At 52.3% G+C, this 23,852-nt stretch overlaps 1 protein-coding gene across 1 annotated transcript in view; it reads left to right on the top strand.

Moving 5' to 3' along the window:
- Positions 1-23,852, top strand: part of LOC121274027 (zinc finger and BTB domain-containing protein 16-A-like) — a 136,438-nt gene that overhangs the window by 18,399 nt on the left and 94,187 nt on the right. The window contains exons 2-3 of the mRNA XM_041181158.1: positions 14,002-14,096; positions 16,845-16,928. Coding sequence (XP_041037092.1) covers positions 14,002-14,096; positions 16,845-16,928 — 179 coding nt within the window. The remainder of the gene's footprint in view (positions 1-14,001; positions 14,097-16,844; positions 16,929-23,852) is intronic.

The raw sequence follows: 23,852 nt of genomic DNA, 5'->3' as shown, positions 1-23,852 counted from the left end.
CTCCTGATCATTGTCCAGTGACCCCTGGGTTAGAGAGAGAGAGGGGAAATCAGCCAGGGTTCCTGCTCCTGATCACTGTTCAGTGATCCCTGGGTTTGAGAGAGAGAGAGAGGGGAAATCAGCCATGGTTCCTGCTCCTCATCACTGTCCAGTGATCCCTGGGTTAGAGAGAGAAGTAGAGGGGAAATCAGCCAGGGTTCTTCCTCCTGATCACTTTCCAGTGAACCCTGGGTTAGAGAGAAAGGGGAAATCAGCCAGGGTTCCTGCTCCTGATCACTTTCCAGTGATCCCCTGGGCTAGAGAGAGAGGGTATATCAGCCAGGGTTCCTGCTCCTGATCACTGTCCAGTGATCCCTGGGTTAGAGAGAGAGAGAGGGGAAATCAGCCAGCGTTCCTGCTCCTGATCACTGTCCAGTGATTCCTGGGTTAGAGAAAGAGGGGAAATCAGCCAGGGTTCCTGCTCCTGATCACTGTCCAGTGTTCCCTGGTTTAGAGAGAGAGAGAGGGGAAATCAGCCAGGGTTCCTGCTCCTGATCACTGTCCAGTGATTCCTGGGTTAGAGAGAGAGAGAGGGGAAATCAGCCAGGGTTCCTGCTCCTGATCACTGTCCAGTGATCCCTGGGTTAGATAGAGAGAGGGGGAATCAGCCAGGGTCCCTGCTCCTGATCACTGTCCAGTGATCCTTGGATTAGAGAGAGAGAGAGAGAGTGAGGGGAAATCAGCCAGGATTCCTGCTCCTGATCTCTGTCCAGTGATCTCTGGGTTAGAGAGAGAGGGGAAATCAGTCAGGGTTCCTGCTCCTGATCATTGTCCAGTGACCCCTGGATTATAGACAGAGAGGGGAAATCAGCCAGGGTTCTTGCTGCTGATCACTTTCCAGTGATCCCCTGGGCTAGAGAGAGAGGGGAAATCAGCCAGGCTTCCTGCTCCTGATTACTGTCCAGTGATTCCTGGGTTAGAGAAAGAGGGGAAATCAGCCAGTGTTCCTGCTCCTGATCACTGTCCAGTGATCCCTGGGTAAGAGAGAGAGAGGGGAGATCAGCCATGGTTCCTGCTCCTGATCACTGTGCAGTGATCCCCTTAGGTTAGAGAGAGAGATGGAAATCGGCTAGGTTTCCTGCTATTGATCACTGTCCAGTGATCCCTGGATTAGAGAGAGAGAGAGAGAGAGAGGGGAAATCAGCCAGGGTTCCTGCTCCTGATCACTGTCCAGTGATCCCTGGGTTAGAGAGAGAGAGAGGGAGAGGGGAAATCAGCCAGGGTTCTTGCTCCTGATCACTGTCCAGTGATCCCTGGGTTAGAGAGTGGGAGAGAGGGGAAATCAGCCAGGGTTCCTGCTACTGATCACTGTCCAGTGATCCCTGGGTTAGAGAGAGAGAGACTGGAAATCAGTCAGGGTTCCTGCTCCTGATCACTGTCCAGTGATCCCTGGGTTAGAGAGAGAGAGAGAGGGGAAATGAGCCAGGGTTACTGCTCCTGATCGCTGTCCAGTGATCCCTGGGTTAGAGAGAGAGGGAGAGGGGAAATCATCCAGGGTTCTTGCTCCTGATCACTTTCCAGTGATCCCCTGGGCTAGAGAGAGAGGGGAAATCGGCCAGGGTTCCTGCTCCTGATTACTGTCCAGTGTTTCCTGGGTTAGAGGAAGAGGGGAAATCAGCCAGGGTTCCTGTTCCTGATCACTGTCAAGTAATCCCTGGGTTAGATAGAGAGGGGAAATCGGCCAGGGTTCCTGCTCCTGATCACTGTCCAGTGATCCCTGGGTTAGATAGAGAGAGAGAGAGAGGAAATCAGCCAGGGCTCCTGCTCCTGATCACTGTCCAGTGATCCCTGGGTTAGAGAGAGAGAGAGAGAGAGGAAATCGGCCATGGTTCCTGCTCCTGATCACTGTCCAGTGATCTCCTGGGTTAGAGAGAGAGATGGAAATCAGCCAGGGTTCCTGCTCCTGATGACTGGCCCGTAATCCCTGGGTTAGAGAGAGTGGGGAAATCCGCCAGGGTTCCTGCTCCTGATCACTGTCCAGTGATCCCTGGGTTAGAGAGAGAGAGAGAGAGAGAGAGAGGGGAAGTCAGCCAGGGTTCCTGCTCCTGATCACTATCCAGTGATCCCTGGGTTAGAGAGAGAGAGAGAGAGACGAAATCGGTCAGGGTTCTTGCTCCTGATCACTGTCCAGTGATCCCTGGGTTAAAGAGAGAGAGAGAGAGGAAATTGGCCAGGGTTCCTGCTCCTGATCACTGTCCAGTGATCTCTGGGTTAGAGAGAGAGAGAGGGGAAATCAGCCAGGGTTCCTGCTCCTGATCACTGTCCAGTGACCACTTGGGTTAGAGACAGAGAGGGGAAATAAGCCAGGGTTCCTGCTCCTGATCACAGTCCAATGATTCCTGGGTTAGAGAGAGAGAGATAGGGGAAATCAGCCAGGGTTCCTGCTCCTGATCACTGTCCAGTGATCTCTGGGTTAGAGAGAGAGAGAGAGGGGAAATCAGCCAGGGTTCCTGCTCCTGATCACTATCCAATGATCCCTGGGTTAGAGAGAGAGAGAGGGGAAATCAGCCAGGGTTCCTGCTCCTGATCACTGTCCAGTGATCCCTGGGTTAGAGAGAGAGAGAGAGAGAGAGAGAGAGGGGAAGTCAGCCAGGGTTCCTGCTCCTGATCACTATCCAGTGATCCCTGGGTTAGAGAGAGAGAGAGAGAGGAAATCGGTCAGGGTTCTTGCTCCTGATCACTATCCAGTGATCCCTGGGTTAAAGAGAGAGAGAGAGAGAGGAAATCGGCCAGGGTTCCTGCTCCTGATCACTGTCCAGTGATCTCTGGGTTAGAGAGAGAGAGAGAGGAAATAAGCCAGGGTTCCTGCTCCTGATCACTGTCCTGTAATCCCCTGGGCTAGAGAGAGAGGGGAAATCAGCCAGGGTTCCTGCTCCTGATCACTGTCCACTGATCCCTGGGTTAGTGAGAGAGAGGAAATCAGCCAGGGTTCTTGCTCCTGATCACCTTCCAGTGATCTCTGGGTTAGAGAGTGAGGGGAAATCAGCCAGGGTTCCTGCTCCTGAACACTGTCCAGTGATCCCCTGGGTTAGAGAGAGAGGGGAAATCAGCCAGGGTTCCTGCTCCTGATCACTGTCCAGTGATCCCCTGGGCTAGACAGAGAGTGGAAATCAGCCAGGGTTCCTGCTCCTGATCACTGTCCAGTGATCCCCTGGGCTAGACAGAGAGGGGAAATCAGCCAGGTTTCCTGCTCCTGATCACTGTCCAGTGATCACTGGGTAAGAGAGAGAGTGAGGGGAAATCAGCCAGGGTTCCTGCTCCTAATCACTGTCCAGTGATCCCTGGGTTAGAGAGGGAGGGGAAATCAGCCAGGGTTCCTGATCCTGATCACTGTCCAGTGATCCCCTGGGCTAGACAGAGAGGGGAAATCAGCCAGGTTTCCTGCTCCTGATCACTGTCCAGTGATCCCTGGGTAAGAGAGAGAGAGAGGGGAAATCAGCCAGGGTTCCTGCTCCTGATCACTGTCCAGTGATTCCTGGGTTAGAGAGAGAGAGGGGAAATCAGCCAGGGTTCCTGCTCCTGATCACTGTTCAGTGATCCCTGGGTTAGTGAGAGAGAGAGAGGGGAAATCAGCCAGGCTTCCTGCTCCTCATCACTGTCCAGTGAACCCCTGGGCTAGAGAGAGAGAGAGAGGGGAAAACAGCCAGGGTTCCTGCTCCTGATCACTATCCAATGATCCCTGGGTTAGAGAGAGAGAGAGGGGAAATCAGCCAGGGTTCCTGCTCCTGATCACTGTCCAGTGATCCCTGGGTTAGAGAGAGAGAGAGAGAGAGAGAGAGAGGGGAAGTCAGCCAGGGTTCCTGCTCCTGATCACTATCCAGTGATCCCTGGGTTAGAGAGAGAGAGAGAGAGGAAATCGGTCAGGGTTCTTGCTCCTGATCACTATCCAGTGATCCCTGGGTTAAAGAGAGAGAGAGAGAGGAAATCGGCCAGGGTTCCTGCTCCTGATCACTGTCCAGTGATCTCTGGGTTAGAGAGAGAGAGAGAGGAAATAAGCCAGGGTTCCTGCTCCTGATCACTGTCCTGTAATCCCCTGGGCTAGAGAGAGAGGGGAAATCAGCCAGGGTTCCTGCTCCTGATCACTGTCCACTGATCCCTGGGTTAGTGAGAGAGAGGAAATCAGCCAGGGTTCTTGCTCCTGATCACCTTCCAGTGATCTCTGGGTTAGAGAGTGAGGGGAAATCAGCCAGGGTTCCTGCTCCTGAACACTGTCCAGTGATCCCCTGGGTTAGAGAGAGAGGGGAAATCAGCCAGGGTTCCTGCTCCTGATCACTGTCCAGTGATCCCCTGGGCTAGACAGAGAGGGGAAATCAGCCAGGTTTCCTGCTCCTGATCACTGTCCAGTGATCACTGGGTAAGAGAGAGAGTGAGGGGAAATCAGCCAGGGTTCCTGCTCCTAATCACTGTCCAGTGATCCCTGGGTTAGAGAGGGAGGGGAAATCAGCCAGGGTTCCTGATCCTGATCACTGTCCAGTGATCCCCTGGGCTAGACGGAGAGGGGAAATCAGCCAGGTTTCCTGCTCCTGATCACTGTCCAGTGATCCCTGGGTAAGAGAGAGAGAGAGGGGAAATCAGCCAGGGTTCCTGCTCCTGATCACTGTCCAGTGATTCCTGGGTTAGAGAGGGAGAGAGAGGGGAAATCAGCCAGGGTTCCTGCTCCTGATCACTGTTCAGTGATCCCTGGGTTAGTGAGAGAGAGAGAGGGGAAATCAGCCAGGCTTCCTGCTCCTCATCACTGTCCAGTGATCCCCTGGGCTAGAGAGAGAGGGGAAATCAGCCAGGGTTCCTGCTCCTGATCACTGTCCAGTGATCCCTGGGTTAGAGAGAGAGAGGGGAAATCAGCCAGGGTTCCTGCTCCTGATCACTGTCCAGTGATCCCTGGGTTAGATAGAGAGAGGGGGAATCAGCCAGGGTTCCTGCTCCTGATCACTGTCCAGTGATCCCTGGGTTAGAGAGAGAGAGAGAGAGGGGAAATCAGCCAGGGTTCCTGCTCCTGATCTCTGTCCAGTGATCTCTGAGTTAGAGAGAGAGAGAGGGGAATCAGCCAGGGCTCCTGCTCCTGATCATTGTCCAGTGACCCCTGGGTTAGAGACAGAGAGGGGAAATCAGCCTGGGTTCCTGCTCCTGATCACTGTCCAGTTATCCCTGGGTTAGGGAGAGAAAGAGGGGAAATCGGCCAGGGTTCCTGCTTCTGATCACTGTCCAGTGATCCCTGTGTTAGATTGAGAGAGAGGGGATATCAGCCAGGGTTTCTGCTCCTGATCACTGTCCAGTGATCCCTGGGTAAGAGAGAGAGAGGGGAGATCAGCCCTGGTTCCTGCTCTTGATCACTGTCCAGTGATCCCCTGGGTTAGAGAGAGAGATGGAAATCAGCCAGGTTTCCTGCTCCTGATGACTGTCCAGTAATCCCTGGGTTAGAGAGAGAGGGGAAATCCGCCGGGGTTCCTGCTCCTGACCACTATCCAGTGATCCCTGGGTTAGAGGGAGAGAGAGAGAGAGGAAATCGGCCAGGGTTCCTGCTCCTGATCACTGTCCAGTGATCCCTGGGTTAAAGAGAGAGAGAGAGAGGAAATCGGCCAGGGTTCCTGCTCCTGATCACTGTCCAGTGATCTCTGGGTTAGGGAGAGAGAGAGGGGAAATCAGCCAGGGTTCCTGCTCCAGATCACTGTCCAGTGACCACTTGGGTTAGAGACAGAGAGGGGAAATAAGCCAGGTTTCCTGCTCCTGATCACTGTCCAGTGATCCCTGGGTTAGAGAGAGAGAGGGGAAATCAGCCAGGGTTCCTGCTCCTGATCACTATCCAATGATCCCTGGGTTAGAGACAGAGAGAGGGGAAATCAGCCAGGGTTCCTGCTCCTGATCACTGTCCAGTGATCCCTGGGTTAGAGAGAGAGAGAGAGAGGGGAAATCAGCCAGGGTTCCTGCTCCTGATCACTGTCCAGTGATCCCTGGGTTAGAGAGAGAGAGAGAGAGAGAGAGAGGGGAAATCAGCCAGGGTTCCTGCTCCTGATCACTCTCCAGTGATCCCCTGGGCCAGACAGAGAGGGGAAATCAGCCAGGTTTCCTGCTCCTGATCACTGTCCAGTGATCCCTGGGTAAGAGAGAGAGAGAGGGGAAATCAGCCAGGGTTCCTGCTCCTGATCACTGTCCAGTGATTCCTGGGTTAGAGAGAGAGAGAGAGGGGAAATCAGCCAGGGTTCCTGCTCCTGATCACTGTTCAGTGATCCCTGGGTTAGAGAGAGTGAGAGAGGGGAAATCAGCCAGAGTTCCTGCTCCTCATCACTGTCCAGTGATCCCTGGGCTAGAGAGAGAGGGGATATCAGCCAGGGTTCCTGCTCCTGATTACTGTCCAGTGATTCCTGGGTTAGAGAAAGAGGGGAAATCAGCCAGGGTTCCTGCTCCTGATCACTATCCAGTGATCCCTGGGTAAGAGAGAGAGAGGGGAGATCAGCCAGAGTTCCTGCTCCTGATCACTGTCCAGTGTTCCCTGGGTTAGAGAGAGAGAGAGAGAGGAAATCGGCCAGGGTTCCTGCTCCTGATCATTGTCCAGTGATCCCTGGGTTAGAGAGAGAAAGAGAGAGGAAATCGGCCAAAGTTCCTGCTCCTGATCACTGTCCAGTGATCTCTGGGTTAGAGAGAGAGAGAGGGGAAATCGGCCAGGGTTCCTGCTCCTGATCACTGTCCAGTGATCACTGGGTTAGATAGAGAGAGGGGGAATCAGCCAGGGTTCTTGCTCCTGATCACTGTCCAGTGATCCCTGGGTTAGATAGAGAGAGGGGGAATCAGCCAGGGTTCTTGCTCCTGATCACTGTCCAGTGATCCCTGGGTTAGAATGAGAGAGAGGGCAAATCAGCCAGGGTTCCTGCTCCTGATCACTGTCCAGTGATCCCTGGGTTAGAATGAGAGAGAGGGCAAATCAGCCAGGGTTCCTGCTCCTGATCACTGTCCAGTGACCCTTGGGTTAGAGAGAGAGAGAGACAAATGGGAAATCCACAAGGGTTCCTGCTCCTGATCACTATCCAGTGACCCCTGGGTTAGAGAGAGAGAGATGGGAAATCAGCTAGGGTTGCTGCTCCTGATCACTGTCCAGTGATACCCTGGTTTAGAGAGAGGGGAAATCAGCCAGGGTTCCTGCTCCTGATGACTGTCCAGTGACCCCTGGCTTAGGGAGAGAGAGGGGAAATCAACCAGGGTTCCTGCTCCTGATCACTGTCCAGTGATCCCTGGGTTAGAGAGAGATAGGGGAAAGCAACCAGGGTTCCTGCTCCTGATCACTGTCCAGTGACCCTTGGATTAGAGAGAGAGAGACAAATGGGAAATCAGCCAGGGTTCCTGCTCCTGATCACTGTCCAGTGATCCCCTGGGCTAGAGAGAGAGGGGAAATCAGCCAGGGTTCCTGCTCCTGATCACTGTCCACTCTTCCCTGGGTTAGTGAGAGAGAGGAAATCAGCCAGGGTTCCTGCTCCTGATCACCGTCCAGTGATCTCTGGGTTAGAGAGAGAGGGGGAATCAGCCAGGGTTCCTGCTCCTTTTCACTGTCCAGTGATCCCCTGGGTTAGAGAGAGAGGGGAAATCTGCCAGGGTTCCTGCTCCTGATCACTCTTCAGTGATCCCCTGGGCTAGACAGAGAGGGGAAATCAGCCAGGATTCCTGCTCCTAATCTCTGTCCAGTGATCCCTGGGTAAGAGAGAGAGAGAGGAGAAATCAGCCAGGGTTCCTGCTCCTGATCACTGTCCAGTGATCCCTGGGTTAGAGAGAGAGAGAGAGAGGGGAAATCAGCCAGGGTTCCTGCTCCTGATCACTGTCCAGTGATCTCTGGGTTAGAGAGAGAGGGGAAATCAGCCAGGGTTCCTGCTCCTGATCACTCTCCAGTGATCCCCTGGGCTAGACAGAGAGGTGAAATCAGCCAGGTTTCCTGCTCCTGATCACTGTCCAGTGATTCCTGGGTTAGAGAGAGAGAGAGAGGGGAAATCAGCCCAGGTTCCTGCTCCTGATCACTGTCCAGTGATCTCTGGGTTAGAGAGAGAGAGAGGGGAAATCAGCCAGGATTCCTGCTGCTGATCACTGTCCAGTGATCCCCTGGGTTAGAGAGAGAGCGAGAGGAGAAATCAGCCAGAGTTCCTGCTACTGATCACTTTCCAGTGATGCCCTGGATTAGAGGGAGAGAGGAAATCGGCCAGGGTTCCTGCTCCTGATCACTATCCACTGATCCCTGGGTTAGAGAGAAAGAGGGGAGATCAGCCAGGGTTCCTGCTCCTGATCACAGTCCAATGATCCCTGGGTTAGAGAGAGAGAGAGGGGAAATCAACCAGGGTTCCTGCTCCTGATCACTGTCCAGTGATCCCTGGGTTAGAGAGAGGAGAAATCAGCCAGCGTTCCTGCTCCTGATCACTGTCCAGTGATCCCTGGGTTAGAGAGAGAGAGAGGGCAAATCAGCCAGGGTTCCTGCTCCTGATCACTGTCCAGTGACCCTTGGGTTAGAGAGAGAGAGAGACAAATGGGAAATCCACAAGGGTTCCTGCTCCTGATCACTATCCAGTGACCCCTGGGTTAGAGAGAGAGAGATGGGAAATCAGCTAGGGTTGCTGCTCCTGATCACTGTCCAGTGATACCCTGGTTTAGAGAGAGGGGAAATCAGCCAGGGTTCCTGCTCCTGATGACTGTCCAGTGACCCCTGGCTTAGGGAGAGAGAGGGGAAATCAACCAGGGTTCCTGCTCCTGATCACTGTCCAGTGATCCCTGGGTTAGAGAGAGAGAGGGGAAAGCAACCAGGGTTCCTGCTCCTGATCACTGTCCAGTGACCCTTGGATTAGAGAGAGAGAGACAAATGGGAAATCAGCCAGGGTTCCTGCTCCTGATCACTGTCCAGTGATCCCCTGGGCTAGAGAGAGAGGGGAAATCAGCCAGGGTTCCTGCTCCTGATCACTGTCCACTCTTCCCTGGGTTAGTGAGAGAGAGGAAATCAGCCAGGGTTCCTGCTCCTGATCACCGTCCAGTGATCTCTGGGTTAGAGAGAGAGGGGGAATCAGCCAGGGTTCCTGCTCCTTTTCACTGTCCAGTGATCCCCTGGGTTAGAGAGAGAGGGGAAATCTGCCAGGGTTCCTGCTCCTGATCACTCTTCAGTGATCCCCTGGGCTAGACAGAGAGGGGAAATCAGCCAGGATTCCTGCTCCTAATCTCTGTCCAGTGATCCCTGGGTAAGAGAGAGAGAGAGGAGAAATCAGCCAGGGTTCCTGCTCCTGATCACTGTCCAGTGATCCCTGGGTTAGAGAGAGAGAGAGAGAGGGGAAATCAGCCAGGGTTCCTGCTCCTGATCACTGTCCAGTGATCTCTGGGTTAGAGAGAGAGGGGAAATCAGCCAGGGTTCCTGCTCCTGATCACTCTCCAGTGATCCCCTGGGCTAGACAGAGAGGTGAAATCAGCCAGGTTTCCTGCTCCTGATCACTGTCCAGTGATTCCTGGGTTAGAGAGAGAGAGAGAGGGGAAATCAGCCCAGGTTCCTGCTCCTGATCACTGTCCAGTGATCTCTGGGTTAGAGAGAGAGAGAGGGGAAATCAGCCAGGATTCCTGCTGCTGATCACTGTCCAGTGATCCCCTGGGTTAGAGAGAGAGCGAGAGGAGAAATCAGCCAGAGTTCCTGCTACTGATCACTTTCCAGTGATGCCCTGGATTAGAGGGAGAGAGGAAATCGGCCAGGGTTCCTGCTCCTGATCACTATCCACTGATCCCTGGGTTAGAGAGAAAGAGGGGAGATCAGCCAGGGTTCCTGCTCCTGATCACAGTCCAATGATCCCTGGGTTAGAGAGAGAGAGAGGGGAAATCAACCAGGGTTCCTGCTCCTGATCACTGTCCAGTGATCCCTGGGTTAGAGAGAGGAGAAATCAGCCAGCGTTCCTGCTCCTGATCACTGTCCAGTGATCCCTGGGTTAGAGAGAGAGAGAGAGGGGAAATCAGCCAAGGTTCCTGCTCCTGATCACTGTCCAGTGATCCCTGGGTTAGAGAGAGAGAGAGAGGGGAAATCAGCCTGGCTTCCTGCTTCTGATCACTGCCCAGTCCTTCTCTGCTCTTCAGTTCTGCATATCTCTCGAAATGAATCAGTGCTTGGTTGACTAAGTTTGTTTCAAAAGGCCTTTTTCGCCCACGTTGCTGTTGTCAGTGATTTGCTTATCTGTAACCCTAACGCAACCACGATTGATCTCCAGATGAGCTGGGCCGAGGGTGTTCTTTCGACAGCAGAGAGGGCTACAGTAATACCTAGACGTTGCTTGGTTATTTGCAGTCTGTGAGTCAGCCTCGGAGCGCGGGTTGTTTCGGAATGAGTTCCTCATCCTATTCGGCGCTCGTGTTCCTGGTGACGCGGCGTGTGGCACCCGTGGAGGGGGGCAGAGAGAAGTGGGAGGGAAGGCCTGCTGGGCTGACACCGGGCCGCGCGAGGGTGGATTCCAACTGTGTGCTGAGCACGATGAGGCGCTGCGGGGACTTTCCGCCTGCCCGGGTGCAGTCACAACATGACGTCCGCTCTCTCCCCCATCCCCCCATCTCACCATGTGCGAGTCAATCGCTCCCTCGGGGAGGGAGAGCCGCCCTGGACGTCCCCCAAAGCCTTTCGCGGCCAGCAAAGAACTTTGTGCCAATTTGCGCACAGCAAGATCCCAGAAACAGCAGCATGACCATGGCCCAGATCATTTGTTTTTTAGTGATGTTGGCTGAGGGATAAATATCGGCCCCAGGGACACCAGGGGGAACTTCCCCCACCCCCCCACACACCCCCCACCAACCGCCCGGCTCTTCTCCCAAACAGTGGCCGTGGGATCTTTCACACCCGCCCGAGGGGGCAGGCGGGGCCTCGGTTTATTTTCTTATGTGAAAGACTGACCCTCCGACAGTGCGGCACTCCCTCAGTATTGACCCTCCGACAGTGCAGCACTCCCTCAGTACTGACCCTCCGACAGTGCGGCACTCCCTCAGTACTGACCCTCCGACAGTGCGGCACTCCCTCAGTACTGACCCTCCGACAGTGCGGCATTCCCTCAGTACTGACCCTCCGACAGTGCAACACTCCCTCAGTACTGACCCTCCGACAGTGCGGCACTCCCTCAGTACTGACCCTCTGACAGTGCAGCACTCCCTCAGTACTGACCCCCCGACAGTGCGGCGCTCCCTCAGTACTGACTCTCCGACAGTGCGGCATTCCCTCAATACTGACCCTCTGACAGTGCGGCACTCCCTCAGTACTTACCCTGTGACACTGCAGCACTCCCTCAGTACTGACCCTGGAGTACCAGCCTCAAATTTTATGCTCAGGACCTTGTGACTTGGAGACGAGCATGTTACTCATGGAGGCATAGATAACGCATAGCAACCCAGGGGGTCGGTAACCAGAGGGACACAGATTGAAGAGAATCGGGGAAAAGGACCAGAGGGGGGAGATGAGGAGAATTTGTTTTGACACAACGAGTTGTTGTGATCTGGAAGGCGCTGCCTGAAAGGGCGGTGGAAGCAGATTCAATAGGAACTTTCAAAAACAGGGGGGGAATTGGAGAAATACTTGAAGGGGAAAAATTTGCAGGTCTGTGGGTGGAAGGAGCGGGGTGGTAGGGGGATGCGGTGGTGGGGGGGGGAAGAGTGGGGACTAATTGGATAGATCTGTGAAAGAGCCAGCACAGGAATGATGGGCTGAGTGGCCTCCTTCTGTGCTGTATCCTTCTATTAGTAGGAGCCACTGCGAGTAGTATTGATGTTCAGAGAATGAGTCAAGGAGCGTTAGTAGGAGTCCACCCATATCGTGGGGTCTTCTCTGCTCTGGGCTTGTTAAAACCATTAAAGTTGATGTGATTTTTGACGTTAGAAAGATAGAATGAAACAGCACAAAGGAGGCCATTCAGCTCATCAATTATCTTCCACCCCGCTTTCAGGCAGCGCGTACCTGATCACAACAACTTGCTTTGTTTACAAAAAACAAAATCCTCCTCATCTCCCCCCCCCACTCTGGTCCTTTTCCCCGATTCTCTTCAACCTGTGTCCCTCTGGTTACCGACCCTCCTGCCACTGGAGACACTTTCTCCTCATCGACTCTATCCAAAGCCCCCTCCTGATGTTGAACGTCCCGATTCAATCTCCCCCCTCGACCTTCTCCGCTCCGAGGGAGAACGACCCCGGCTTCTCCCTGTCCCTCCACGCGGGCTGAAATTTTGCATCCTTGGGTCTTGTCCAAGAACTTTGAACACGCTGCAAACGTCTCTGCTTGCAGACTGCCAACCTGCCCTCAAACCCCAGGCCCCAGACGCACAGGCCTTTCATCTTGTGAGCGCAGTTCCAGGAACTGCGCTTGCAAGCAGAATCCTCCCAGCGACCCCATTTCATTCCTCTCTCTCTCTCTCTCTCTCTCTCTCTGAATCGCGTACAGACCACAAATGCCACAGTGTGTGTGTGTGTGTGTGTGTGTGTGTGTATGCATGTGCGTGTGGGTTGAGACAAGAATTCTTAGAAGCAGGCCCTGCTCAGACATCAAGGGGCACGTTCTCTCAGTCGAGTCTGATTCACAGGGTCAGCCCCCGGGAAAGGGAAGGGATGGGTGAACAGTCGCGTGCGACTGTCTTCCTTCACCACTTCCCCGCGCCCCCCCCCCCACGCACCCCTCGCTGGCCTCGTGTGTCTGTTCAACCAGGGGTTTCACCAGCCGTGCTGAGGAATGTTGCCTCACGCACGGGCCCACGCGCCCAGTAACCACAGGTTACATAATTCAGGGACAATTTTCATCCTGGTATTCAAACCCCTCCTCGGATTGCCACCCCTCCATTCTCACTTCTGGAACCTCCTCCAGTCCCTAGATCCCTCCCTATCTCTGTAACCTCCTCCAGTCCCTACATCCCTCCCTATCTCTGTAACCTCCTCCAGCCCCTACACCCCTCCCTATCGCTGTAACCTCCTCCAGCCCCTACAACCCTCCCTATCTCTGTAACCTCCTCCAGCCCTACACCCCTCCCTATCTCTGTAACCTCCTCCAGCCCCTACAACCCTCCCTATCTCTGTAACCTTCTCCAGCCCCTACACCCCTCCCTATCTCTGTAACCTCCTCCAGCCCCTACAACCCTCCCTTATCTCTGTAACCTCCTCCAGACCCTACAACCCTCCCTATCTCTGTAACCTCCTCCAGACCCTACACCCCTCCCTATCTCTGTAACCTCCTCCAGCGCCTACAACCCTCCCTATCTCTGTAACCTCCTCCAGCCCCTACAACCCTCCCTATCTCTGTAACCTCCTCCGGACCCTACACCCCTCCCTATCTCTGTAACCTCCTCCAGACCCTACACCCCTCCCTATCTCTATAACCTCCTCCAGCCCCTACAACCCTCCCTATCTCTGTAACCTCCTCCAGCGCCTACAACCCTCCCTATCTCTGTAACCTCCTCCAGCCCCTACAAAGCTCCGAGATCTCTGAACCCCTTCAATTTCGGCCTCTTGACCATCCCCCGATTCCCATCGCTCCACCATTGGCGGCCATGCCTTCAGCTGCCTGGGGCCCTAAGATCTGGAAGTCCCTCCCTAAACCTCTTCGCCTCTCTTTCGCTCTCTCTTTCCTTTGAGATTCTCCTTAAAACTGACTTCTTTGACCAAGCTTTTGGTTGCCTATCCCTAATATCTCCTTTTGTGGCTCGGGGTCTGATTGGACTGGGAGTGAGTTACAGACTGGAATCTAATCAAGGGCTTCGGGGTGGTTTATATACAGAATAACAGATACCCGGGAGTGAGTTACAGACTGGAATCTAATTGAGGGGTTCGGGGTGGTTTATATACAGACTAACAGATACCTGGGAGTGAGTTACAGACTGGAATCTAATCGAGGGGTTCAGGGTGGTTTATATACAGAATAACAGATACCCGGGAGTGAGTTACAGACCGGAATTATTCTCAGCCTGATTTGTGCTTCATTCTGTAAGACTGTCTGTTATTTATTGACAGACTGATGCTGACGATGAATTCGTTTCCCTGCGAGTTGTGTGGAAAGAGATTTCCCGACAACCTACGTCTCAGAATGCATCTCCAGTCACATTCAGGTAAGGAGCTGTTACTCACAGGGGATGGAGATGTGCAGTGTGGAGGGTGAGACGGGGCAGGGGTGAAGCAGGAAAGCACAAGGGCAATCCTTGGTGATTCCTCCTGACAACAGAGTTAATTATCGGCATGTTGGACACATCAATCTGCTTTTCTCTTTCTCTCTGTCTATCTGTCTGTCTGTCTGTCTGTCTCTCTCTCTGTCTGTGTGTGTGGTCCGTGTGTGTCTGTCCCTCTCTTATTCCTCTGTGCATGTCTCTCTCTCTCTCTCTGTGTCTCTCTCTCTCTCTCTGTCTGTCTCTCTCTCTCTCTCTCTGTCTGTCTGTCTGTCTCTCTCTCTCTCTCTGTCTGTCTTTCTCTCTCTGTCTCCCTCTCTATCTGACTGTCTCTCTCTCCATCAGTGTCTCTCTCTCCATCTGTGATTGTGGTGTGTGTCTGTTCCTCACTTACTCCCTCTGTGTGTCTCTCTTGATCTCTCTCTCTCTGCCTGCCTCGCACTCTGTCTGCCTCTCTCTCTCTGTTGGTCTGTCTCTCTCTCTCTGTCGGTCTGTCTCTCTCTGTTGGTCTGTCTCTCTCCCTCTGTGTGTCTCTCCGTCTGTGTGTGTAGTGTGTATGTGTCTGTCCCTCTCTTACTCCCTCTGTGTTTGTGTGTCTCTCTCTCTCTCTCTGTGTCCTCACCAATGTTGTTAATCTCATCCCAACATCACTCATTCTGTCTTCTCTGTGGTTACATAAAAGAACAAAGTGTACGAGCTCTGAACAGGTTGGTTGGGCAGTGAGCCAACAGTGGCCGGTGTGTTGTGCAGACTGCTGAGCTCACAAAATCACAACTAGCCAGATCGGGTAGGACACGGGCTAAAGATTGAATGAAAAAGAAGGGACACTGAACGAGCAGATCTTTCAGGTCAGGGAGACCCAGCATGGTCACCGTGACACAGATAAGCAGCAACTGTCTCATCCGGGCCTTAGTCGAACGACTAACTCGAGCGATGACAGAGACAGAGGCAGATGAGAGCAACTCAAACACACACGTGAGGGGGAGAGTGGGATTAGACTGGGTGGGATATTAAAGGGTGTGGGGAGTGAGGGGAGAGTGGGATTAGACTGGGTGGGATATTAAAGGGTGCGGGGTGTGAGGAGAGAGTGGGATTAGACTGGGTGGGATATTAAAGGGTGTGGAGACTGGGTGGGATATTAAAGGGTGCGGGGAGTGAGGGGGAGAGTGAGATTAGACTGGGTGGGATATTAAAGGGTGCGGGGAGTGAGGGGGAGAGTGGGATTAGACTGTGTGGGATATTAAAGGGTGTGGGGAGTGAGGGGGAGAGTGGGATTTGACTGAGTGGGATATTAAACGGTGTGGTGAGTGAGGGAGAGAGTTGGACTGGATTATCTATTTCTCTCTCCTCTTTCTCCTTCCCTCTCTCTGTCTCCATGCCTCTCTCTCCCTCTCTTATTCTCTCCCTCAATCTGTTTCTCTCTGTCTTTCTCTCTCTCTCGCTATCTCTCCCCTTTCTCTCTGTGTCTGTCTCTCTATCGCTCTGTTGGTATGTCTTGCTCCGCCTGTTAGCTCCCTTTGCAGGCTTGTATTAGAAATGAATGAACGTTTGAGGGACAGTTCAGCCCGGATCTGTGCTGACTGCTGGAGCTGAGAAGACAAGATAAGATCAATATTTTTGAGCATTTCCTGTTTTGCTGACACCTCAAGCAGAATGGGCTCAAAGTGTGAAAGCAAGATACAAATATGTGTTAATAACAGGGAGGAAGAGGCAGAATGGGAATATCTGACAGATGTCCGAGCAATTCCTACTCCTAGTCAAGGTCTACACCCAACAAACTCTCCCAGGACAGGTACAGCATGGGGATAGATACAGAGTAAAACTCCCTCTACACTGTCCCCATCAAACACTCCCAGGACAGGTACAGCACAGGGTTAGATACAGAGTAAAGCTCCCTCTACACTGTCCCCATCAAACACTCCCAGGACAGATACAGCACGGGGTTAGATACAGAGTAAATCTCCCTCTACACTGTCCCTATCGAACACTCCCAGGACAGGTACAGCACGGGGTTAGATACAGAGTAAAACTCCCTCTACACCGTCCCTATTAAACACTCCCAGGACAGGTACAGCACGGGGTTAGATTCAGAGTAAAGCTCCCTCTACACTGTCCCCATCAAACACACCCAGGACAGGTACAGCACGGGGTTAGATACAGAGTAAAGCTCCCTCTACACTGTCCCCATCAAACACTCCCAGGACAGGTACAGCACGGGGTTAGATACAGAGTAAAGCTCCCTCTACACTGTCCCCATCAAACACTCCCAGGGCAGGTACAGCACGGGGTTAGATACAGAGTAAAGCTCCCTCTACACTGTCCCCATCAAACACTCCCCACTTCTTGGATATGAATACAGGATCAGGCTGGTGGCGTGTGTCAGCGACATGAGTGGGTAGGGCGGCACGTGTGGAGCACTGTGGATGATTTAGAACTGGTGTGAGGAGGAAATTACTCTCAGAGGGTCTGTGGAATTCTCTTTCCCAGACAGCAGTGGAGGACGGGTTATTGAAGATGTTCAAGTCAGTGAGTCAGAATTTTGAGCGACAAGGCAGTCAAGGGCTCTACTTGGCAACCAGCAATATGGAGTGAAGCTCCACCTTCAGCCATGTCCTTACAGAATGGGGGAGCAGGCTCAAAGGGCCATGTCTGGCTGGGAGCAGTATTTAATCATCAGTGTTTTCTCCCATGCAGGCTGCAGTGTTGTCATGTGCAATCCCTGTGGGGTGAGGATAAACACAGAGGAAGAACCAATGATTCACCGTCAGGCTCATTCTGGTAGGTTGGTTGGTGGGGTGGGTTGGGGGGGGGGTGGGGTGGGCGGGGAGGGGGTTGGGTGGTGATTGGCGGGCCATTTCCCATGTGGAGGTTAATGCGTTGTAGCAGGCAAGAAAAACGGAAGGTCAGCCTTGGGACTGAGAGCTTTGCTCTGTATCGATTCCCGTGCTGTACCTGTCCTGGGAGTGTTTGATGGCGACAGTGTAGAGGGAGCTTTACTCTGTATCTAACCCCATGCTGTACCTGTCCTGGGAGTGTTTGATGGCGACAGTGTAGAGGGAGCTTTACTCTGTATCTAACCCCGTGCTGTACCTGTCCTGGGAGTGTTTGATGGGACAGTGTAGAGGGAGATTTACTCTGTATCTAACCCAGTGTTGTACCTGTTCTGGGAATGTTTGATAGAGACAGTGTAGAGAGAGCTTTACTCTGTATCTAACCCCGTGCTGTCCCTGTCCTGGGAGCATTTGATGCAAACAGTCTTGAGGGAGCTTTGTTCTGTATTTAACCCCGTGCTGTACCTGTCCTGGGCGAGTTTGATGGGGACAGTGTAGAGGGAGCTTTACTATGTATTTAACCCTGTGCTGTACTTGTCCTGGGCGTATTTGATGAAGACAGTGCAGAGGGAGCTTTACTCTGTATCTAACCCTGTGCTGTACCTGTCCTGGGCGTATTTGATGAAGACAGTGCAGAGGGAGCTTTACTCTGTATCTAACCCTGTGCTGTACCTGTCCTGGGAGTGTTTGATGGGGACAGTGTAGAGGCAGCTTTACTCTGTATCTAACCCCGTGCTGTACCTGTCCTGGGAGTGTTTGATGGGGACGGTGTAGAGGGTGTTTTGCTCTATATGAAATCTCATGCTGTACCTGTGCAGGAAGTGTTTGATGGGGACAGTGTAGAGGGAGCGTTACTCTGTACCTAATCCCATGCTGTACCTGTCATGGGTGTGTTTGATGAGGACAGTGTAGAGGGAGTTTTAATCTGTATCTAACTCCATGCTGTACCTGTCCTGGGAGTGTTTGATCGTGCTACTGTGGAGGGAGCTTGAATCTGTAGCTATCCCCGTGCTGTACCTATATTGTGAGTGTTTGATGGGGACGGTGTAGAGGGAGCTTTACTCTGTATCTCTCCCTGTGCTGTACCTGTCCTGGGAATGTTTGATGGGGACGGTGTACATGGAGCTTTGCTCTGTATCTAACTCCGTGCTGTACCCATACTGTGAGTGTTAGATGGTGCTACTGTCGAGGGAGCTTTACTCTCTATCTAACCCCGTGCTGAACCTGTCATGGGAGTGTTTGATGCAGACAGTGCAGAGGGAGCTTTACTTTGTATCTAACCCCTTGCTGTTCCTGTCCTGGGAGCATTTGATGGGGACAGTGTAGAGGGGGCTTTACTCTGTATTTAACCCCGTGCTGTACCTGTCCTGGGCGAGTTTGATGTGGAAAGTGTAGAGGGAGCTTTACTCTGTATCTAACCCCGTGCTGTACCTGTCCTGGGAGTGTTTGATGGGGACAGTGTAGAGTGAGATTTACTCTGTATCTAACTCCATGCTGTACCTGTCCTGGGAGTGTTTGATGGGGACAGTGTAGAGTGAGATTTACTCCGTTTCTAACCCCATGCTGTACCTGTCCTGGGAGTGTTAGATGGGTACAGTGTAGAGGGAGATTTACTCTGTATCTGACCCCGTGCTGTACCTGTCCTGGGAGTGTTTGATGGGGACAGTGTAGAGGGAGCTTTACTCTGTATCTAACCCCGTGCTGTACCTGTCCTGGGAGTGTTTGATGGGGACAGTGTAGAGGGAGCTTTACTCTACATAACCCCGTGCTGTACCTGTTCTGGGAGTGTTTGATGGGGGCGGTGTAGTGGGAGCTTTACTCTGTTTTTACTCCCAAGATGTACCTGTTCTGGGCGTGTTTGATGGGGACTTTGCAGAGGGAGCTTTACTCTACATAACCCCATGCTGTACCTGTCCTGGGAATGTTTGATGGGGAAGGTGTAGAGGGAGCGTTATCCTGTATCTAATACCGTGCTGCCGAGTCCATGGGAGCATTTGATTTCACGCAGTCTGGAGGGAGCTTTGTTCTGTATTTAACCCTGCGCTGTAGCTGTCTTTTACGTATTTGATGCAGACAATGCAGAGGGAACTTTACTCTGTATCTAAACCCGAGCTGTCCCTGTCCTGGGAGTGTTTGATGGGGACAGTGTAGCGAGAGCTTTCCTCTGTATCTAACCCCGTGCTGTACCTGTCCTGGGAGTGTTTGATGGGGACAGCGTAGAGGAGCTTTACTCTGTATCTAACCCCGTGCTGTACCTGTCCAGGGAGTGTTTGATGGGGACAGTGTAGAGGGAGCTTTACTCTGTATCTAACCCCGTGCTGTACCTGTCCAGGGAGTGTTTGATGGGGACAGTGTAGAGGGAGCTTTACTCTGTATCTAACCCCGTGCTGTACCTGTCCAGGGAGTGTTTGATGGGGACAGTGTAGAGGGAGCTTTACTCTGTATCTAACCCCGTGCTGTACCTGTCCTGGGAGTGTTTGATCGTGCTAGTGTGGAGGGAGCTTTACACTGTAGCTAACCCCGTGCTGTACCCATACTGTGAGTGTTAGATGGTGCTACTGTCGAAGGAGCTTTACTCTCTATCTAACCCCGTGATGAATCTGTCCTAGGAGTGTTTGATGCTGACAGTGCAGAGGGAGTTTTGCTCCCTATTTAACCCCATGCTGTACCTGTCCTGTGCGAGTTTGATGGGGACAGTGTAGAGGGAGCTTTACCCTGTATTTAACCCATTGTTGCAACTTTCCTGGCAATGTTTGATGGCGACGATGTAGAGGGAGCTTTACTTTGTATCTAACCCCGTGCTGTTCCTGTCCTGGGTGAGTTTGATGCGGACAGTGTAGAGGGAGCTTTACTCTACATAACCCCATGCTGTACCTGTTCTGGGAGTGTTTGATGGGGGCGGTGTAGTGGGAGCTTTACTCTGTTTTTACTCCCAAGATGTACCTGTTCTGGGCGTGTTTGATGGGGACATTGCAGAGGGAGTTTTACTCTACATAACCCCATGCTGTACCTGTCCTGGGAGTGTGTGATGGGGACAGTGTAGAGGGAGTTTTAATCTGTATCTAACTCCATGCAGTACCTGTCCTGGGAGTGTTTGATCGTGCTACTGTGGAGGGAGCTTTACCCTGTATCTATCCCCATGCTGTACCTGTCCTGGGAGTATTTGATGGGGGCGGTGTACAGGGAGCTTTACTCTGTATCTAACCCCGTGCTACACCTGTCCTGGGAGTGTTTGATGGGGACACTGTAGAGGGAGATTTACTCTGTATCTAACCCCGTGCTGTACCTGTCCTGGGAGTGTTTGATGAGGACAGTGTAGAGGGAGCTTTGCTTTGTATCTAGTCCCCTGCTGTACCTGTCCTGGGAGTGTTTGATGCTGACAGTGCAGAGGGAACTTTGATCTCTATTTAACCCCATGCTGTGCCTGTCACTTGCGAGTTTGATGGAGACAGTGTCGAGGGAGGTTTACCCTGTATTTAACCTATTGTTGTAACTTTCCTGGCAATGTTTGATGGCGACGATGTAGAGGGAGCTTTACTTTGTATCTAACCCCGTGCTGTTCCTGTCCTGGGAGCGTTTGATGGGGACAGTGTAGAGGGGGCTTTACTCTGTACTTAACCCCGTGCTGTACCTGTCCTGGGTGAGTTTGATGCGGAAAGTGTAGAGGGAGCTTTGCTCTGTATCTATCCCCCGTGCTGTACCTGTCCTGGGAGTATTTGATGAGGGTGGTGTACAGGGAGCTTTACTCTGTATCTAACCCCGTGCTGTACCTGTCCTGGGAGTGTTAGATGGGTACAGTGTAGAGGGAACTTTACTCTGTACCTAACCCCGAGCTGTACCTGTTTGGGAGTGTTTGATGGGGGCGGTGTAGTGGGAGCTTTACTCTGTTTTACTCCCAAGATGTACCTGTTCTGGGCGTGTTTGATGGGGACATTGCAGAGGGAGCTTTACTCTACATAACTCCATGCAGTACCTGTCCTGGGAGTGTTTGATCGTGCTACTGTGGAGGGAGCTTTACTCTGTATCTAACCCCGTGCTGTACCTATACTGTGAGTGTTTGATGGTGCCAGTGTCGAGGGAGCTAAACTCACTTTCTAATCCCATGCTGTACCTGTCCTGGGAGTGTTTAATGGGGATGTTGTAGAGGGAGCTTTACTGTGTATCTAACCCCGTGCTGTACCTGTCCAGGGAGTGTTTGATGGGGACAGTGTAGATGGAGCTTTTTTCTGTATCTAACCCCGTGCTGTACCTGTCCAGGGAGTGTTTGATGGGGACAGTGTAGAGGGAGCTTTACTCTGTATCTAACCCTGTGATGCACCTGTCCTGGGAGTGTTTGATGGTGCCAGTGTCGAGTGAGGTTTACTTTCTATCTCACCCCGTGCTGTACCTGTCCTGGGAATGTTTGAAGGGGAAGGTGTAGAGGGAGCGTTATCCTGTATCTAATACCGTGCTGCCGAGTCCATGGAGCATTTGATTTCACGCAGTCTGGAGAGAGCTTTGTTCTGTATTTAACCCTGCGCTGTAGCTGTCTTGGACGTATTTGATGCAGACAATGCAGAGGGAACTTTACTCTGTATCTAAACCCGAGCTGTCCCTGTCCTGGGAGTGTTTGATGGGGACAGTGTAGAGGGAGCTTTACTCTGTATCTAACCCTGTGCTGTACCTGTCCTGGGAGTGTTTGATGCGGACAGTGTAGAGGGAGCTTTAGTCTGTATCTAACCCCGTGCTGTACCTGTCCTGGGAGTGTTTGATGGGGACAGTGTAAAGGGAGCTTTTCTCTGTATCTATCCCCCGTGCTGTACCTGTCCTGGGAGTGTTTGATGTGGACAGTTTGGAGGGAGCTTTCGTCTGTATCTATCCCCCGTGCTGTACCTGTCCTGGGAGCGTTTGATGGGGACAGAGTAGATGGAGCTTTACTCTGTATCTAATCCCTGCTGTACCTGTCCTGGGAGTGTTTGATGGGGACAGTGTAGAGGGAGCTTTACTCTGTATCTAACCCCGTGCTGTACCTGTCCTGGGAGTGTTTGATGGGGACAGTGTAGCGGGAGCTTTACTGTGTACCTAACCCTGCGCTGTGCCTGTCCTGGGTGTGTTTGATGGAGACGGTGTAGCGGGAGCTTTACTGTGTACCTAACCCTGCTGTGTACCTGTCCTGGGAGTGTTTGATGGGGACAGTGTGGAGGGGGCTTTACCCTTTATCTATCCTCATTCTTTACCTATCCTGTGAGTGTTTGATGAGGACAATGTAGAGGGAGTTTTACTCTGTATATAACCCCGTGCCGTACTTGTTCTGTGAGTATTTGATGGGGACAGTGTACAGTGAGCTTTACTGTGTATCTAACCCCGTGCTGTACCTCTCCTGGGAGTGTTTGATGCGGACTGTGTAGAGGGAGCTTTAGTCTGTATTTATCCCCCGTGCTGTTCCTGTCCTGGGAGTGTTTGATCGGGACAGTGTAGAATGACCTTTACCTGTATCTAACCCCGTGCATTAACTGTCCTGGGATTGTTTGATTGGGACAGTGCAGAGGGAGCCTTACTCTGTATCTAGACCATGCTTTATCTGTCCTGGGACTGTTTGATGGGGACAGTGTAGAGGGAGCTTTACTCTGTATCTAACCCCGTGCTGTAACTTTCTTGGAAGTGTTTGATGCAGACAGTGTAGAGGGAGTTTACTCTGTATGTAAACCCGTGCTGTACCTTTACTGGGAGTGTTTGATGGGGACGGTGTAGAGGGAGCTTTACTTTGTATCTAACCCTGTGCTGTACCTGTCTTGGGAGTGTTTTATGGGGATGGTGTAGAGGGAACTTTACTCTAAATCTAACACCGTGCTGGACCTGTACTGGGAGTATTTGATGGGGACAGTGTTGAGGGAGCTTTACTCTGTATCTAACCCCGTGCTGTACCTGTAATGGGAGTGTTTTTTGGGGACAGTGTAGACAGAGCCTTACTTTGTATCTAACCCTGTGCTTTACCTGTCCTGGGACTGTTTGATGGGGACAGTGTAGAGGGAGCTTTTGTCTGTATCTATCCCCCGTGCTGTACCTGTCCTGGGAGTGTTTGATTGGGACAGTGCACAGGGAGCCTTACTCTGTATCTAGACCATGCTTTACCTGTCCTGGGACTGTTTGATGGGGACAGTGTAGAGGGAGCTTTACTCTGTATCTAACCCCGTGCGGTACCTTTCTTGGAAGTGATTGATGGAGACAGTGTAGAGGGAGTTTACTCTGTATGTAAACCCGTGCTGTACCTTTACTGGGAGTGTTTTATGGGGATGGTGTAGAGGGAGCTTTACTCTGTATCTAACCCATGCTGTACCTGTCCTGGGAGTGTTTTATGGGGACAGTGTAGAGGGAGCTTTACTCTGTATCTATCCCCTGCTGTACCTGTCCTGGATGTTTTTGATGGGGACAGTGTAGAGGGAGCCTTACTCTGTATCTAACCCTGTGCTTTACCTGTCCTGGGACTCTTTGATGGGGACAGTGTTGAGGGAGTTTTACTCTGTATCTAACCCCGTGCTGTACCTTTCCTGCAAGTGTTTGATGGAGACAGTGTAGAGGGAGTTTACTCTGTATCTAAACCCGTGCTGTACCTGTCCTGGGAGTGTTTGATGGGGGCGGTGTAGAGGGAGTTTTACTTTGGTTCTAACCCGGTGCTGTACCTGTACTGGGAGTGTTTGATGAGGACAGTGTAGTGGGAGCGTTACTCTGTATCTAACCCCGTGCTGTACCTGTACTGGGAGTGTTTGATGAGGACAATGTAGAGGGAGATTTACTCTGTATATAACCCCGTGCTGTACTTGTCCAGGGAGAGTTTGATGGGGACAGTGTACAGGGAACTTTACACTGTATCTAACCCCATGCTGCACCTGTC

The sequence above is a fragment of the Carcharodon carcharias genome, assembly GCF_017639515.1.
Source record: "Carcharodon carcharias isolate sCarCar2 chromosome 29 unlocalized genomic scaffold, sCarCar2.pri SUPER_29_unloc_2, whole genome shotgun sequence".
NCBI classification, from domain to species: domain Eukaryota; kingdom Metazoa; phylum Chordata; class Chondrichthyes; order Lamniformes; family Lamnidae; genus Carcharodon; species Carcharodon carcharias.
This window is presented reverse-complemented; position numbering and strand designations above follow the sequence as displayed.